This window comes from Aptenodytes patagonicus, chromosome 7, assembly GCF_965638725.1.
Source record: "Aptenodytes patagonicus chromosome 7, bAptPat1.pri.cur, whole genome shotgun sequence".
NCBI classification, from domain to species: domain Eukaryota; kingdom Metazoa; phylum Chordata; class Aves; order Sphenisciformes; family Spheniscidae; genus Aptenodytes; species Aptenodytes patagonicus.
In genome coordinates this window covers 16,404,302-16,422,757 of record NC_134955.1, presented here as the reverse complement: position 1 = coordinate 16,422,757, position 18,456 = coordinate 16,404,302, and the positions used below count along the sequence as shown (strand labels likewise).

General features: G+C 46.1%; 2 protein-coding genes and 1 long non-coding RNA gene across 4 annotated transcripts in view; 1 reads left to right on the top strand and 2 right to left on the bottom strand.

The window, feature by feature from the left end:
- The first annotated feature begins 1,227 nt into the window (after positions 1-1,227).
- Positions 1,228-18,456, top strand: part of LOC143163212 (uncharacterized) — a 32,529-nt gene continuing 15,300 nt past the window's right edge. Inside the window, exons 1-6 of one of the 2 annotated variants that reach the window (XR_012995865.1) lie at positions 1,228-1,582; positions 9,989-10,081; positions 10,205-10,415; positions 15,022-15,245; positions 16,458-16,556; positions 17,136-17,244. This is a non-coding gene — a long non-coding RNA (uncharacterized LOC143163212). Of the gene's footprint in view, positions 1,583-6,926; positions 7,046-9,988; positions 10,082-10,204; positions 10,416-15,021; positions 15,246-16,457; positions 16,557-17,135; positions 17,245-18,456 lie in introns of those variants that run through there. The other variant, XR_012995864.1, reaches the window with a different exon arrangement.
- On the bottom strand, positions 2,620-6,422 carry MYOD1 (myogenic differentiation 1). Its single transcript, XM_076344099.1, has 3 exons — positions 5,677-6,422; positions 4,118-4,196; positions 2,620-3,488 (listed from the first exon to the last, which is right to left on the bottom strand). Exons 1-3 carry the CDS (start codon positions 6,235-6,237, stop codon positions 3,238-3,240), a joined length of 891 nt encoding a protein of 296 aa, XP_076200214.1. The 5' UTR covers positions 6,238-6,422; the 3' UTR covers positions 2,620-3,237.
- On the bottom strand, positions 11,297-17,753 carry LOC143163211 (ferritin light chain-like). The gene is made up of 3 exons (XM_076344101.1): positions 17,571-17,753; positions 14,941-15,087; positions 11,297-13,636 (listed from the first exon to the last, which is right to left on the bottom strand). The coding sequence occupies exons 1-3, from the start codon at positions 17,751-17,753 to the stop codon at positions 13,133-13,135; spliced, it is 834 nt and encodes a 277-aa protein (XP_076200216.1). The 3' UTR covers positions 11,297-13,132.

Here is an 18,456-nt window from a genome sequence, read left to right as displayed (position 1 = left end):
CCAAGCTAGACTGCAGTTTGTCTTGTAGGATCAGCCCTAAATGCCTAAATACACCTTCAGGAGCCCAATTTAAGAACCAAAGTTTGTAAATGTTGGATTAGTCTTGTATCTGTTCCTCAGCTCTGCTTATGTTCCCTGCCACTGTCAGAACTAAACTAAAGCTCTGAATCCAAATATTTCCAGCTTTGAAATATTTGCACATAGACTGGGATATACTTCTGTCAGTAACATGCTGTCCTCTTGATGCACAGGGGAGCAGAGTAACTTCAGGCATTTGTTTTAAATATATTACCTTAGAAATAGACAGGAAGAAATTGCACAGGGAACAAGTTTTCCTTATTTAAGTTCAAAAATAAATATAGCTGTAACCTAAACTTGTGTTTATGAGCACTGACACCCTTTGGCCTTACTCCAGTGGACTTTTCTCACTGACATCAATGGGAAAAAGATGGGCTCTGCATAGGAAATCTGTGAATATTTTTTTCTTCTTCATCTATCTATCTATTTTGGGATGTGCTAAATGCTTGTTCTCTGTTGTAACATTAACATCAGTGTGTGGAAACTTGAGTTGCTAAAATAAATCAGTGAAATGCAATATACATGACTTCACATGGAACTGCATGTACATTGTTGAGCACAAGCACCCCGTGTCCGCTCTGCCGTGCCAGCTTTACAGCCAGGTACACCCTATTGTGTCCTGCAGCAGTGGGGTGCGTAGTGAGGCAGGCATGAACTTTGTGCTGCCAGTATGTATAGAGTCTCTGTAGTTCCTGAGCTGGCAAAATATTTCTTGGTTGCCATTTACATGACAGTAAAATTGATACTTTTACCAGCCTCAGAGTATGTGGTTTGGCAAGGTCTATAATATTTCTCAAAAGCATCTTTTGATCTTTTGCATTATGGGCCTGCTCAAGTGTTTGCTGGAGGCAATGAAAATTTTAAGGTTGATGTGCGAGGCATTGATTTGTGAGGCTTTAACTGCCTTTCTTTAGTTTTTGTAAGTTAGTGATATTGGCTTCAAACTACCCTGGGGCATTTTTCTGACCTTAGTAGAGACCGTCCTGATTCATGCTAGTATGAATTAGCACATTCTCAAGTTAATTTAATTTTTATTTTTAATGGAAAAATAAAAGGAGTAAGCTCAACCTTTATGGGCTGGATTGTTTTCTGCCCACAGTGAATCAATGGGAGACCTTTACAAAGTCGGACTTTGATGAAGGCGTTGAGGGGCCAGTCCTGCCTCGGAGTCCCCTTCGATCCATGGGAGACTGGCCTGCTCTGCAGAGTGGTCCTGTGCCTCGACGCCGATTTATCATCCACCATGGTCACAAGCACATGGATGAGGAATGAATCCCCGTGGCTGCTACCGTCCCTGCCCCTCTGGCTTCGGATAAGACAGCAAGCTTGGAGCACACCTCTGCCCCAGGAGGAAGGAGAAGCAAGTGCGTTGCTCTGCTCGACACAAGGCCGCTCACTCCCCTCCTCTCCATAGAGCATTGATCTTCAAGGCCCCTATGACTAAAGGAGTGTGAGACATTCCCATGGAATTAGCTGTTCCCTCTTTCTTTTTCCTGCTTAAGAGGTAAGAGCTGCACGAATTCCCTCTTTAATAGTCACCTAAGAGAGAATATAATGACTGATCTGTCATCAAAGTATTTAGAGCTGATGACAATATCTGGGTTGGGTTTTGGGGTGGGTTTTTTTTTTACTGTGATTTTTAAATAAAAGCTGTAATTCACAGGGGTATGACAAGAAATGGGTTGTTTCATATTGTCTGTAGCTGCTGGTTATTCTTGTCCTAATGTACAGAAATGCCCTAACAGTTACTTACTAATGACAACTCGCTCAGGGCTTAACATTTTTCAGTTTCATGGCAAGCTTGCAAGGTTACACATATATACTGAATGAAACACAGCCCACTCGTTATTTTTAGAGAGGCTCTGAACAAGAAGTAAATCCCTGGAGTAGTGCTGCCAGAGATGCGTAAAGTTCAAATCCAAATTAAAACTGCCCATCTTTGGCCTAAATTCCAACCGGAACTTGAGAAAAACTGTGATCTGTACCTTGAACTTTATGACAAAAAAATCCTTTGCAATTATTTTCTAACACCTGAGAATATATGAAGATGGTACAAACACTTGAAAATTAGAACTTGAATGAAAAATCTGAACATTTGTCCAACAATGTAGTACCTGGTCTTGTGAGATACTGTTGTATGACTTTAAGTTTTGGTAGCTGCACTGGAATTTGGAGAGTCTAATTTATTGTGATTCCTAGTTCTAACACATCTTTGTAAGCTCAAGTCCTATAATGTAATTGTAAACTTTGGGGGGAGGAAGATAAACATGCTTATTTACCTTACAGATTTCTTTAATAATGATCTCTGATGTGCAAGACTTGGTTTAGAAATCACGAAGATACAACATGAAGAAAGTAGACCCCTTTTCAGCAATATATTTATGCAAAGTAGTTGAAAGTAGTGCAACTGAAGCATGTTCTTGATTTCTTTGCTGAATCAGAGCCTGTATCTTCTTCCTGCCAAGGCAGTGATCTTAATACCACTCCTAAATGCACTAGTAATTCTAGAAGCCCTAATGAAAGTAAAGATAACAACACAGATTTTATAAATAAGGGTCTTTATTTAGAATACTGTTGAAAACATTTTTGGCAACCACATCGTATAAATATATAAAGTTAAAGTTTGACACAACAAACCAAGCAATATTAAATATTTTTAAATTTTTTCCCCTTTTTGTTTTTAATTTTTGCTTTTGTTTCTTTTTTTCCTTTCTTTTCCTCTTTTTTCCCCTTTTTTTGCAAAGCAACTCTTATTTACAATTATACAAAAAGTTTTATAAAAAATGGTCCACAACCTTATTTTGGCCAGAACAGGAGTAATAGGAAGGATCTGTCAATGCCACTACTGTTGTAGATTTCTGTTCTCCTCTGCATTCAAGAGCCAGGTTCCTATTCCCCAAAGCCCAGATTAAACATTGGCCATTTCATGGTATACAATTTTATCTCTAGACATATTAAATAAGTTTAGTTTAACAACCAATAAATAACTAGGTGTATTTTGAAGTAATACAGGTTTGAAAAGTTATATATTTGAAGGAATTTTGAGTGATATTTTAAAACTGGAACAAGTCTTGAGAAATCTTCAGTCTTAGAAGGCAGGTCTCGGAGCTTGGCTGAACGGAGCAATTTGTTTTCAGTGCAGTCCAGCTGGACCTGCCTTTATAGCACTTGGTAGATAGGGTTGCTGCTGCTGTTATCCTGGGGAAGTGGGGTGCAATTGGTGGGGGACGGAATTTGGGCTCCGCTATCATTCAGACTCGCTCCTTCTGGGGGGGAACAGGGACTCCCTTCAGCAACAGTTTCCACTGGAGGCAGTATAGGACATGTGGTGTTATCTGTGGAAATCCTCTCTACAATGCTTGAGAGGCAATCGAGGCTGGAAACAACAGAACTCTTCCCATGCTTTGGATCTAAAAACCAGACAAAAAGGTGCTCAGTTTATCCAATGGATACTTAATGTCAGTAGGATGTAGTTCTTTCATAAAACCCCAGTGAGTGGCTAACAGTATGCATCTGTGAGCATGTAAAGATTCAGAGGAAATGAATATTGGTGAAGGACGCCAATTATCAGAAAACAGAGACTGTAATTTGCAAAATGGAAGAGAGACCCAACCAAAGTATGCTACTTTTGGAGCAGGGTGGATCCAGGGCTTCATTTCAGTCCGTAGAAAGGGAAGGGAAGATTTGAAATCAATTGACAATTTCTCCAGTTTGGATCAATGACAGAGTTAGGGAAGTCTTCATGCAAAACACGGTTAAACACTGAAAATTAGTTGAAGAGAGGAATATCTTTTTATCCAGATGTTGTATTTGCAAGATAGGAAATGCAGCTATAACATATCCCCATATTTGCAAATACATCTAGAGGAAATCCAATGCTTCCATTAGCATCAACAGCTCGCTGGCTGAAAAGGCAGGTTCCTCTTTCAGCCCAGCTGGGGTCAGCTAAACAACTGAGGACGGAGAAGGCATGGGGAAGTTTGCTATATTGACTGCCTCTGTCTCCATGTTTCACACAGCCGTTACGGCACATACTCACCATTTGGTGATTCTGTGTAGTAGCTGCTGTCATAGCTGTTTCTTCTGCGAGAGCTGCAAGGAGGCCCGCTGTACTCCATCTGGAAAGGAGAGCAATCTGAGTGAGGTCACTGGTTGGGGACAGCATTTACTGAAATCCCAGTAACCATCCAATTTCGTATTTCAGTCCCTAGTCTGTGCCATCATTCCAGTCCTGGCTGAAATGCCATCAAGTTGTAGTTTCTTTGAAAGAGGCAGAACTTAACTTGGCTAGAAGGGGATTCACCCCAGAGTATTTTATGTGGCACAGCTGTTCCAAAGGAAAATTACCATTGTTGTTGCATCAAATGCTGTAGCTTTACAAATGAGATGAGGTTTTCCAGCATTCTGATCAGATACTGCCCTACACATATCTTCAATTTACCACAGGGACACCAAGAGGGGAATGAGTCTTTTTATGATATAATTTTTGAAGGTTTTTCCAAACATGAGTTCCTCTTAAAAAGCCTCTAGTCTACTTTTGTCCCTTTTTATTTCCTCTAGTTTCTCTTCCCATTTCCATTTGGTACAGAAAAAGCCCCAAAGCATTGACCAGTATATTTGTTTCCAATACTTTAATCCACAATGAAATTACTCTTTCTGACAAAAGAAAAAGGCTGTATTTTGAGGAGGGATCATTTGTGTAAATCTTCTCTCCAATCTGCCAACTATCTCATAATCACAGATATTCAACTGAGTAATGATTATCCCCACCAGAGCACAGAAAAAAAAATCTCAGGTCTTAAAGTGCTGTCAAGATCCCATCCCAGACAGCTGTCCTGCACTCCAGTCACCACGTCCCACCACCCCAGTCAGACCAGAGTCCGAGTGAAAAGATGCGGCGATGGGACACCCTCTCTGGCACTCAACCTTCTTCTCCCCCCCACCGCCGTAATGTACAAGCAGGATAGAAAGCCTGGGGTCTCCTTCTGATTGCTGGTAAATGTCTACGGAGGGATGAAGTGAGAGGAGAAATGGAGAACCTTTTTCCTAAGGGTCAAGAAAAACAACTCCTGTTGCTTAGACCCTCCTCCTGTTATCATGACAAATGGCAGAAAACAAAACCCAGGCTCTTATCAGTTTCCTTGTAACTACCATGACTAAGGGGGACCTTCCTCTCTGCTGGGGGATTCAAAGGTAATGATACAGCAGAAGATGAAAACAGATGCCCCAGGAGCTACAGGAGCACAGGCACGGCTCAGACCTCACCATGCCCCCAGGTACCCATCCCAGGCAGCTTCCCAAAGTGCTCCCCCAGCAGCTCTCCCCTGGGACACAGGGGGACCTGCCCAACTTCTCATCCCAGGGAAAAAAGTGTGTAAGAGATTTTTCTTCTTTCCCAGAGATCCTGGTATGCGGGGGACCCCACCTCCCTTTGCTGCTGAAGCTCAAGGCATGAGAAAGGACTTTGTCTACTGCCTGGGGAGGTATAGAAGGCAGCTGCTATAGGAAAGGCAGGAGGAGGCGACTCGCCCTGCGCAGGTTTGGACCAACGGCGTCTGGGGCGCCTCAGTGGCAGGGTGTCCTCCCTGGGGCACTCACCATGCCATCGGAGCAGTTGGAGCGGGGGCTGGAGGCATCTGATTCCCCACTGTAGTGCTCCAGCACTGGGTAGTAAGTGTCCTCCTGCTCCCGGAGCAACGCCTGCAGGCTCTCGATGTAGCGGATGGCGTTGCGCAGGATCTCTACCTTGGGCAGACGCTGGTTGGGGTTGGTGGAGGTGCAGCGCTTGAGGGTCTCAAAGGCCTCATTGACCTTGCTGAGCCGCCGCCGCTCCCTCATGGTGGCAGCCTTACGGCGGTCGGCGTTGGTGGTCTTCCTCTTGCAAGCCTTGCAGGCCCACAGCAGGCAGCGGCCGGCCTGGTGGTGCCCGCTGGGTGCCCGGACATGCTCCTCCTCGTGCGGGTGCCCGTGGTGGTGCCCGTGGTGGTGCAGGTGCTCCTCGGGCTTCAGCAGGCCCCCCACGTGCACCAGCCGGGGGTCCAGATCCTCGAAGAAGTGCATGTCCGACGTGTTGAAGCACGGGTCGTCGTAGAAGTCATCAGCAGCCGTGAAGGAGCAGAGGGAGCCGTCCGTCATCTCCATGGGGCCTAGTAAGTCCATGGGGGCGGCGGAGGAGATGGCAGCCAGGCCAGAGGGGATGAGTGAGGGGATCAGAAGAGGGGGGACTTCGATCGGGCTGTGCAGCGGCAGGTACCGGCCAGGCGGGTGTGCGGAGCAGAGGCCCTCACACCCTCTCCCACGCGAGGCAACCAGCACTGGCGGCAGCGGCTCCTGCTGCTGCTGCTGCCGCCGACCCCCTCCCCAGCCGCGCCGGTCCGGGAGCGCCACTCGAGGCCGTATTTATGCCGGGCCCCCCCCCGGCGCGGCGGCCTGGACGGGGCGGGGCGCGGCGGGGCGGGGAGGGGGCCGCGGCCGCCGGAGCCCCCGAAGCAGCGGGGGGGCGGCGAGGCGCGGTGTCCCGCGGGCGCGGGGCGCCGTCGGGGCGCTCGGGCTGTTGCAGAGCTAACGCCAGCCGCTGCCGGCGCTCCGCTGCACGGTTGTCTTCCCCCCCCCCCCCCCCTTTTTTTTTTTCGCTTTAGGCAGCCCGTCTTGCCCAGCCAGTGAGGGAAAGCAAGGCTCCCCGATGCCCGAAGGTGCCGGCAGCCGCCGGCCGCTTGCCCCGGGGGACAGCGGTGCTCCCCGCTTCTCCCGCACGCCCCGGCGGGGCCGCGCTCTCGTGCCCGGCGGCGCAAGGCGTTTTGCAGCGCGTTTCCCTGCGCGTCCCGGCCGGTGGTCGGCGGCAGTGCACACTTCGCCCCCGGGCAGGGCAGCGGCAGCGGCTCCGCTGGTTTCTCACAGGGAAGAAACCCCCAGCCCCGGGACAGGTTTCTCCGCGCCGGCCGCGACTGTGCGGGTCTGCGGCCACAGGGTAACTATCCGGGGGCGTTCGTGAGGGCGGACGGTGCGGGCGGCACCTCAGGGCGGCGGCGAGGCGCCGGGGCCGGGGCCCGGCCGCGCAGGGTCTGGGGACACCGCGGAGAGCCGGGGCCATGCCCGCCCCGCGGGGGCAGCGGGTGCGAGAGGAGAAGCAGGACGGAAAAGTCGTGGCCGGGGGAAGCCGGCGGGACGGCCGCGCCCAACATGGCGGCCGCCTGGTGGCGCTGCGCTGGGCGGGAGGTGGCGGCGTGACATGGCCGCCTCTAGGGGGGGGTAGCGGCCCGCTTGGGCCGACTGGGCCGGGGGGTTCCCTCCGTCATCTCCGCGCCGTGAGAGGGGGCTGCGGGCCGGGGCAGGTATTGGGGGCACGGCTCCCGCAGGAGGGCGAGGGGCCGCCGGGTCTCCGGGACAGGGAGGTGAGGGAGAGAGCGGGCCTATCCAGGAGAGCCGTTACTCTGGAGCAAAGGCTGTCTGCTCTCACCTGGGGAAAAAAATTTCCCAGCAGAAAAAGCGGATGTGTCTGGGGTCCGTTGAAGTGTGTTAGCCTTTTTCTCAGGAATCAGGGTGTTCCTGCCCACGTCTGACCCAGGTACAGTTCAGAGATACCTACCGAGGATGGAAAATGTTCAGCAAGACTCAGGTGCAGTTATTGAAACTATTTGACCTCAGAGCAAAAAGAAGTTGTGTGGGAGGGTGAGGTCTGGAGTGGCTGAGACACCCAGCAACTGCCTGAGCAAGTTGCAACCATATTTATCACAGGAAGTATTTGATTCCTCCAATAAAGCAATGCAGTAATGGTTTAGTAATGACGTACCGGAGGAGAGCTGAGGCCTGAAGTTACGTTCAGCTGTCACTTCAGCAAATGACTCTTTTCACATGAGCTACGACGTATAAATTTGCATTTCAGGTTCCTCTTTCAACTCCAGCCTCTGTTTACCTTTATTCTGAAGTCTTTGAAGAGATTGACTTCATCTCGTGAAGTAGCATTTTGCTGCACGTGTAGTTCCACTGCAGTTGGATTGCTTGTGCAATAAGAATTTGTTGTTTCAGGTAACTAGCAGTGGCAGAGTTTGGATCTTGGAGAAGTGGGATGGTTTTTGGTAACGTCTCTCAAGGGTGTTAGAGTTTTTACTCTTGTTTTTGGAATATCATTTGAGATGAGAAATTTGGTTCTTTTTCCAATATGGAAGCACTTCAGCAATTCAACCATGTGATTTCATTGACTTCATGATTAAAATAGTTATGGGTATTTTTAATGTACCATGAGCTAAAATTAATCTCCATTCTGCAGTTATAAATATTGGTGAAATTTCAACTCATTCAAAATCAAAGGCAAAGCTCTGTTTTCAGTGGGGCAAGGAGCTGACTGAGAGAATCTGAAAAGGTAAAAAACATCCGTCAATGATCTATTCCCCAGTCCCTGTGCCTATGACTTCTCAGAGGGACTATTGCGATGATGGCTTCTTTTGTTGTAACATGATTTGTTTTTTGGAAAAAATCCTAACCTGCAGTCCCCATTTTCTACTTACTTAAATGTCTTCGAGTACAGACAAAGATAAGAACTGTTAGTCACATTCTGTCATTATTCCCAAAAGATAAAATTTTTATTTAAAGAAAAAAGTATAAGTTTGGACTCTGTACAAGTTTGTTCTTTCACTGTATCCAATGCTGAAAAGCGATATGTCCCAAGGAGATCAGCTATTGACCACCCTTACACATTTAGAAGTGTATCTCCCAGCTGTTTCTGAAAGGCAGAGTAGCAAACTTGTGGAAACACTTCACTGTTCTAACTGAAGTTCTTTGATCCAGAAGGAATTAACAGATTTTTTTTTTTTAATCTTCATTGAACAGTTAAAAAAGTAGAAGTAATTTGTATTCAAAACAGTGCTAGGTATACAATAATGCATAATAAGTATGAATGAGAAATAGTTGTATGCTGTAACAACTGAACATGTAAATTGGGATATCAAGGCTTGGTGCTGGCTGTGTGACCCATTCAAGACACTTAGACTCTCTCCAGATCATTGGTTTCATTTGTGGAAAAGGTAATTTTACCTAATATTTAGCCAGTGTTGTAGCATATTCTGCCACTGTGTGTTTCTAGGTTATATTTGACCCCCAGGAAAAGGCACTCTGGGACTTGTGTGCATAATGGTTACCTTGGGCAAAGTGGTAACAAATGGTGGGAAATGGTGGGACTTGGACAAGCAATACAAGGAGACTGCCAGTAATTGCCCATAATTGCTTAAGTGCATGAATTCACCTAAGTGAAAAAGTCAGGAGAAGGCTGTGACCAGATGGTGAATTCTGCTCAGAGTCATCTTCCAGTGAAGGTGCCCTTGCAGACTCCTTCCCTGCTGATGCCACCAGAACTAAGATTCACTTTCCAGAATTATTCCCAAAGATGGGTTTGCCCAGAAAGATGTTGCCTTGTACAGTGGGGCCTGAAAAAAAGTCCTTGCAAAGAACAAACCCTGAGGTGCTCTTACCAATTTTGTGTGGCCATAGTGGAGAGGATGAAGGACAGCATGATCTCCACCTAGAGAATTTACGTAATTCCTCACACTGAGAGTAGGCAGCAGCAAGGGCCCTTTCCATGCAACCATAGGTAGTGCTTATGGCAAGCATTTAGAAGTATGCCATTGTTAATACCTGTTTGGAAGCCTCTGTGGCTGTAACTCACAATTTTAGTAAAGATTAGGTCTCTCCAGAGCTCCCAGTTTGGATGCTGTATTTAGGGTATGGGTGCTGCTATAGCCATTCTGAGCTGCCCCAGACTGTGTGTTTGGATAGTTTGGGCATTGCTTTGGAAGTACAGATACAGGAGTGTGTGTATGAACAAGCATTCAGCAGAGAAATAGAATTTGGAAAGTTTCTTTAAGTGTTGTTGCCCTTATACCTGTTCCACATTCATCCTTCATCTCCTTTTGTTCAGGGTGTGATTGAAAAGGAAGCTGGGAAGGCAGAGGCAGATTGTACTTCCTATGCTGAGAAGCACGGACAGACTCATCCTATATACCATAGACAGGTATTGTTAACAAAGTTTGAGATCATATTCACAAGCCATATGTGCCCGCTCAGCAGAAGCAGCATGTGGACAAGAAGAGCTTGTTATCTACAGTAATTGATCGATTTATCTTTTCTTTTTCAGAGGATAGAGACTGGGAAAATAGCTGATTGTGAGTTCATCTAAAATTAACAGAATTGTCTCTTCAGGCGGAGGGTCCAGAATGTGTTTTGGAAAAGGGAGAGAGAAAGACCTAAAATCTGAGAATGTGTGGATACATTTGGCTGCAAAGATGAGTATGAGAAGAGTCTCTTGAGAAAGCTATGGCAGTATTTCAGGAAAAAAGAAGAGGCAAGTAAGTCTTGCTTTGAAAAATTTAAATGTTGGGCTCTTTGTTATGTTGGAATTCAGTTAAGGTAAAAGGCAGTCAAGTGCTGGAAACCATGGAGGAGGCTGTACCTACATTTCAGAAGGTCACCAACTTTTAAAGGAGAAAAATGTTGTAGGTCAAACATTACCGGTAGTATTTGAAGTGGTTTTATATGGCACTAGTTTATAATTCAGTTAGTAGCTTTGCTCTGTTCGTACTTAGTGAGCTATATTTTAATAATGAGAGGGATGGATTCCATTGCTCTTATTCATGTTCAGTTGCAGTCAGTGGAACTAATTGTTGAATAAGGTATGCTCAGCATGAGGATGGGTGATGGAATCTAGCCCAGCTGGAAATATCTTTTAAACTACTGCTGTATTAGAGAGCAGCCATCTCAACATAGGCAAATCTAGCATGTTGCTAAAAGTGCTTCAAGCCATTCTTGTGGCACACTGCAGTATTTTTACAGATGAATACAGGGCTTGTTTTAAAGTGATTCCCTCCCTCCCCCCCCCAGGTTGAATCATACTAACAGAAAGATTGGGAAAGCATCTGCATTGTAATTGTCTGTCCTGTGTTACACCACCAACAGAAAGTAGGTGGGTTTTTTTGCAGAAATGGCTACTTAACTGCAGCTGTGTATAAAAGTCAGTTTACTGAAAATGTTTCATTGTGCAGTGTTCTTATCTTAATGCAGTTTTCTGACATTTATTTTCATTGTGGTCTACTCTTCTATCTTGTGCAACTTTCTTAGTAGTAGAAAAGTACTGGTGCAGCTTTATGTACACATGCAAAATCTCTTGGAGAAGAATACTAACATGCCTATGTGGTAAATTGAGGAATACAATGTAGATGCAAAGTGCCACTTTTAACATTGAATTGAATTTATTTCCAAGCACAACAGGAGTATCACTTACAGTATTACATAAAAGCGTAAGACAATCTTTCAATGAAGCAAACCCCAATTGCATAAAAGATGTTGTATATAATGACAAAAAACCCTAGCTGCAGGCAGCTGACCTAGCCAGTTGCTCTTCTTACGTGACCTTGGTAGCCAGTGTACAGAAAGAGAGGCACTCCTGTAGGAGATGAATGGAAGGAATTTGGACACCTCTGAACTCTAACCAAGCTGGCTAAAGTAAAGGCCTTAAGTGTGGTGGTGCTAATAGCCCCCCTAACTGAACAAAATGCAAAACTAATGAGTGGCCACTCTTTATGATGATGATGACTCTAAGTGTGCTGCATTTTCACTAGGATCTTACTCCTCTGCTGAGGACCAAGATAGGAAGTACAAGAAATAGCAGTAGTACCATAGTGTTGTGGTTTAACCTGGCAGGCAGCTAAACACCACACAGCTGTTTGCTTACTCCCCCCCCAGTGGGATGGGGGAGTGAATTGGGAAAGAAAAAAAAAAAAAAGGTAAAACTCATGGGTTGAGATAAAGACAATTTAATAGGACAGAAAAGAAAGGGAAAATAATAATAATGATAAAAGAATATACAAAACAAGTGATGCACAATGCAATTGCTCACCACCCGCCAACCGATGCCCAGCCAGTTCCCAAGCAGCAGACCCCTAGCCAGCTTTTCCCCTCGTTTATATGCTGAGCATGATGTCATATGGTATGGAATATCCCTTTGGTCAGCTGGGGTCAGCTTCTCGTGCACCCCCAGCCTACTCGCTGGTGGGGTGGCGTGAGAAGCAGAAAAGGCCTTGACTTTGTGTAAGCGCTGCTCAGCAATGATGAAAACATCCCTGTATTATCAACATTATTCTCATCCTAAATCCAAAACACAGCACTAAACCAGCTACTAGGAAGAAAATTAACTCTGTCCCAGCTAAAACCAGCACACATAGTAATACTGTAATTTAGCCAACTGAAATAGGGGTCTGTACAGTAATTAAAGCAACCATCCTAGGTTAGGTCTGGACAGAGCCCTAGAGCTAGTGTCTTCAGTGACACTTGGAAAATATGCTCTAGAACCTGTAAATACCACATCTAATGAGAACCCCTCATTTATCTCTCATCTGCTTTCTGAGGATGAGAAAAAGCCAACTAGGCAAATAACTGTGGAGAAAACCAGCACATTGTCTTATTCCCACTGTTGAGGAAAGGTTTGCAACCTTCATCTTGGAGAAGCATACCACTAGAAATAGCTGGGTGATAAGTAAATGAATTAGACTACTTATTTAAATTGCTACTATGATAGAAATAAAACAAGAAAACTTTGTTTTAAAACAAGTCTTTTAAAAAAGTTCATTATGTTAGTATACTTGTTAGTAATGTATCTGTTAGTAATATAAAATATCTAATAGTATAAAACTAAATCTTTGGATTTTCTGCCACATAGAAGTTTCCTTGTACTAAAGTTGCATTTTGTTTTTTTTAATAGAAGTTACATACACTGTTAAAAATAATTTGCACTAACTAATCCTATTAATCATTTAAGACAGAAAAGAGACTTAAAAGCTTTTGGCTTCTAGGAATTGCACAGATAAAAGCACGACTAATGCCGACAACCTAGGTAACTAGCAACCTTGCTATGGGCTAGATTTTGAGCTGTGGCTCAACGGAGGACAAGGGGGCAGGGTGTAAAGCAGGAGGAGCGATACAGCATCATGTCTCCTGAGTTCTGGTCTCAAGGCCACCTTCTGTACAGGTCTGCCTTAGGAGCTGCCCTGTAGCTGCAACAGCCACAGCATTAAAGTCCCTCCCTGCCCTGCTTCACTTTTGCTCCTGTTCCATCATTACACTGTGGCAGTGTGGCAGTGCAGTGTATGGTTGCATATATTGGCCCTATGCCATTTCTATGCTGGGAAGATTCTCTCTGGGGTCGCTTCAGACCCTCTGCAGCTCCTGTACACTGCTGGAGAGGTGGGCAGGGGCTGCAGTGATGACTAGACTCTGGCTCTGTGCCTGTTCTGAACTCTTTCTGCAACCGGTCCATAAAGTAATCCCCAAGACTATTTCTACCATCTTGGGAACAGTCAAGCCTGCGAGCATTGGTCAGTAGATCTCCCATCAGCTTGATCTTCCGGATGTTGGGCCCGATAAATTGTTTCTTGATAGTGCTTGCGCTATGAGGGTCTGCATTTTCAATACTCAGGGCATAAAGCTCTTCAAAATATCGTATCATAGTTTTCCACTGTACCATTGCTACTTCCAGGGCTTTCATCAGACCGACTGCGTACTCACAGTTTGGTTTCTAAAAACAAAGACAGAATTGCATTTATTCAGAAGAACAGCTCATCTTATTGTATTCATTGATGGTTTCCTGCAACTTACCTGGTGCTCTAAACAAGATGTGCTAGGATTTTGCAACAACTCCTAGTTTGGAGAATCTGTTGTTTTTTGCAGAGTTGGATGGCTGTAAACATACAGAAGTGGCAGAACCCAAGCACTTTTTCAAGGAACAGAGATTTAGATAGCAGCAGCTATTCCTGAGGAACGTTCTTACACCAGGAAACCCTATCATAGAATCATAGAATGGTTTGGGTTGGAAGGGACCTTAAAGATCATCTAGTCCAACCCCCCTACCATGGGCAGGGATACCTTCCACTAGACCAGGTTGCTCAAAGCCCCATCCAGCCTGGCCTTGAACACGTCCAGGGAGGGGGCATCCACTACTTCTCTGGGCAACTTGTTCCAGTGTCTCACCACCCTCGCAGTAAAGAATTTCTTCCTAATGTCTAATCTAAATCTACCCTCTTTCCCTCATCCTATCACTGCACTCCCTGATAAAGAGTCCCTCCCCATCTTTCCTGTAGGCCCCCTTTAAGTACTAGAAGGTTGCTATAAGGTCTTCCCTGGTTCAAACTAAATGTTTAGAAAGTTTTTCAAGCTGGCCTTTTTATTTTTACTTTCTACAGCTTAACAACTGCTATGATAGGCCAAAGAAGAGCATTCTGGATTAACTATTTAGAGAATACAAATTTGGTAGAGGAGAATCAGCCCCTTGGTCTTTAACAAATGAGGTGGGTTTTTTTTCCTGATAACTTTATTCCTTTGTACCTGTGCCAGCCTGAGTCAGATCTCTAGTTCAAATTCTATATTGAGCTGTGCTCCAACAGATCAGCCACTGCCCCAAGCTGGGTATTTCTTCTACCTCCTTCCTTACCACCTTTCTTAGGTGCTGATGGCTTCTAGGCTTCTATTTAGTTTCAATGTGAAGGACACAAGTAGGCTGTTTTAGCACAGTTTAAGGAGACTCTCAATCCACTACAGCACACTGGAAACAGCAGTCTCCAGCTGAGTGAAAGAAAAAGGGGACCACTGTTCATATTCTTTTGGGCTAGAAAGCAACCACATAGAGTTAGGACTGTATGTCTGACAGTTTCTAGGCATCACGATCAAGAACGAAACCGTGTACACTAGTATGACAGGGAAATTATATCTGGACATCTAATAGCGGATGAATGCAGACATCTAAAGTACCAACAATATAATGCAGTAAGTTAGAATAATTACTGCGGAATGCAACTGCTTGAAGGCTTGTTGTCTACTACCCACCTGGATGGTTTTAGAACAGTAATGGCCTCCTCTTTCTTGCTGATACTTCATCAAAGCCTCTGCGGCTTTTCTCTCTTCCAGAGCTTGATGCAAGAAGAACTTTGAAACATTTGGTAGAGCCACATGCGACTGATCAAAATATTCACCCTAAGCACACAAAAAACAAGTGTTAAGATTTGCTGGAGATGGGACTCACTTGCAGCAGAACATGGCTTTATCAGAACTTGGGAGACCCTTCCAATGGAAGCTGTTCTACCAGCACAATCATTTTGAAGACCTTAATCCAAATTTCTGCAATAAATGAAGTAAGCACTTACTGTCTTAAATGAAAAATCTCTATACTTCTACTAGAACTCCTTCTGTCCTTTAATACTGGACAGGTAACTGTAGTACTGATGCTCTCTCTCAGTAGCAGTCAGAGATCCTCAGAATATTTTACTTATGAGTGGTTGGGGGGCGGTGTTATTTTTTTTTGCTGTTGTTGTGTTTTGTGTGGGGTTTTTGTTTGTTTTTTTTTTTTTTGTTTGTTTGTTTGTTTTAAACATAGTCCCAGCACAGGGGACATAAGATTTATCCCTTCAGGTCAGCAGTCCAGTGAAAAGTTAGCTTTCAAAGGTATGAGAAAGATGAGGCAAATACCAAAAAGAGAACAAGCACAACTTTGCATCTATTTATCAGCTTCATTATGGATAATATCATTCCAAAATAAAGAATACTGCTACTGAACTATATTGTATACACCTTTAATATTGTATGTAGCTCATGCCTAGGAATACTTCAGAAGTATTACTACGCTAAACCCACTGCAAGCCTTGTTCTGTTCTAGATGGGAAAGTAACAACTTTAACCACTTAACTATGCTAATAGATCTATCGGCTCTTAGAAGAATTTTATCCATGGTATTGCTGTGCCATAAAGAGAATATATTAGAGACAGGTAGCAAAGGAGAGCCACCAGGTTATATTAGTTTCAACATTGGCTCTGCACAGCTCTGATGTTGAGGAGAATGAGAGGCAGTAGCTGGGAATATGCCAAGAACTGAATTGAGGGAGCTACAGCATCTTGATCTGCTGGTTCCCTAAACATGCCTATGCAGTACAGCACAGCTTTTGTCTCTTGGACATACTCTGGATTGGAGTACTACATATCAAGCTGTTGGCTTGTAGCCTGCCTAGGAGGGGTAAGGAACAAGTATATGCATTTCAGAAGTTTTTCTGCTTCTTATTGTCTTCCCCGCTTTCATCTATTACCCTGCTTAAATATGAAATACTTGTGTTTCATCTATGTTGCTCTGTTTAGAAAAAATGCGGAAAAGTTATATACACAATACAAGTTTATGTTCTTCTCTTATATTTTTATGGCCATCTGCGATACCCCAAACCTGTGACACGCATACACACGTGTGACCATAAACCATTCAAGAGAAAGTACATACTGGAATGTTTTATTAGGAACATTCATTGTGGTATTTGCATAATCCTTTTCCTGAAGTCATTCATTCATATTTCTGTTGGCAGAAGAGTCAAGATTCAGTGTTTTATAACCAGTTCCTCAGTGCAAGTGTGCTGCATGACTTCAAGTAGAGCACAAGTTACCACACCTGCTTAACTGTTAAGGTAAATCTTTTATGTCAATCATTAACTATTTAAGATGTTCACATTTCTAGGTTTGATTTACCCACAGTCAATTTCTAATTGAGCTTTCTCCATCCCACCCAGCTACCAATCACTAGTATTATTTTAATCCACATGCTTAACAAGTAGAGGTTTTACTGCATACTTAAATTTTTATTGGACTATTAGTTGATACCAAGCTTGATCAAAGAATCTTGGGGATATATTGAATATAGTTTGTGTTGCTTCTCAGTGGATCCTTGGCATCAGAAGAGATGGCATTGATTTTTTTTTTTTATTTTAATGGCTTTGTTAAAATATATGTTGCCTTAATATTTGATATGTAGCCAGACACAATTTTGGCATGCATGTTACACAGTATCAGAGATATCTTTTTTAATTCATGTCCAACGTTCCTGCCTGTGGAGCAAAAAACCCTAAACCGACAGCGATGTTCACAAACTGTTATTTCACCCGTTAACTGCACACAACTATTTTACGTACAAAGTTTGAGGAAAAAAACACCCAAGAGTTATACTCCAAAGCTGTTAGCGTTCCCTGTTCCTGTCCCTCTTTCCACAGGCATAACTCTCTACGTGAATTACCCAAAATACATGAGTGCCTGATTCATCACCCGCTTGTTCCAGACCTTCGTCGTTGTTTTTCTAGCCATGTCAGCGGCCACCCCGGGGTAAGTGCAGAAGCAGCTGCGCAGATCCGGAGCCAGCCAGCGGCTCCGAGAGGAGCGCTGCCGCGCCGCAGGTTCCGAGCGCGAAGAGAGCCCCCAAATCCCGCTGGGTCAAGTAACGGGGCAGGCACCGCTCTTCCGTCTCTGCCCGACTTTGAAACCCTCCTGAAACCCCGACAGCGGCGGCGGGACCTGCCCCGGCCCCCGGGCACCTCCTTAACCCGCCGCCCGATGCCCGGCGGCTGCCCGGGCAGGGCGAGTGGGGACCCTCGCTGCGTCCTCGGCCGCCTCCCGGGGCCTCCCCGCCTGGTCCCGGCCCGCCGCCTTACCAGCGCCTGCAAGCGGTAGGCGAGCTCCAGCAGGGCGCCGGTGACACCGCAAAGGCCTTCCTCCACGGCGGGCGGGAAGTTCTGCCTCACGCGGCTGCCGGACAGCGGGCGGTGCGCCGGGCAGGCGGGCAGCGTGACGCGGGGCCGCTTGGAGCGCGGCTCGGCCATGGTGGGCGCCGCCATGGGGCAGCCGCGCCGCCCTGCCGCGCCGCCTGATATAGTCTGGGCACCTGGGACGCACCTTGCCGCGCACGGCAGCGCCGGGCCGCCCCATCCCCGCCTCCCTCCCAGCCCGCGCCGACGGATGGCGCGTGGGGCCGCCCGCCCTCGCCGCCGGCGGGGGAGGAGGGGGCCACGGCGGGCGGGCGAGCGCCGCCATTTTGTGAGTGCCCGTGGGCAGGCGCGGCGGGAGCGCGGGCGCTCCCTGCGCCCGGGGAGCTTCGTCCCTCTCGGCGATCTCCGCCGCAGCCCGGCCTGCGCGGCGAATAGCCGGCGGTGCGCGAGTCGGCAGGTGCCGGGCCGGCCGACGGCAGCCCACGAAACGGTGCGGCACCTCGCCCCTCAGCACCAGCGCACGTCCCCTCTGCCAGGCGTCGGTTGTCAGGGCGGGAAGGGCCGACCGGTGACTCGTCATTTCTACAGCTTACTTGAGGGACGGTAGCCAGGGACGCCCACGCTTAAATACCTCCTTTTAATAGTAGTGAGCGATGTGCGAAAGCGCAATGTGGCAGAGTCGAGGCCGGAGCAGCTGATGGTAGCTTGCAGTCAAGATGCAGTCGTGGGGAGGGAGCGATCTGTGAAAAAATCCTGGGAACTTAACAGTGTATCTATGTATGTCTTGGCTACAGGGTAAATCCTTTATCTTTTTTGATTCAGTAGTAAAAAC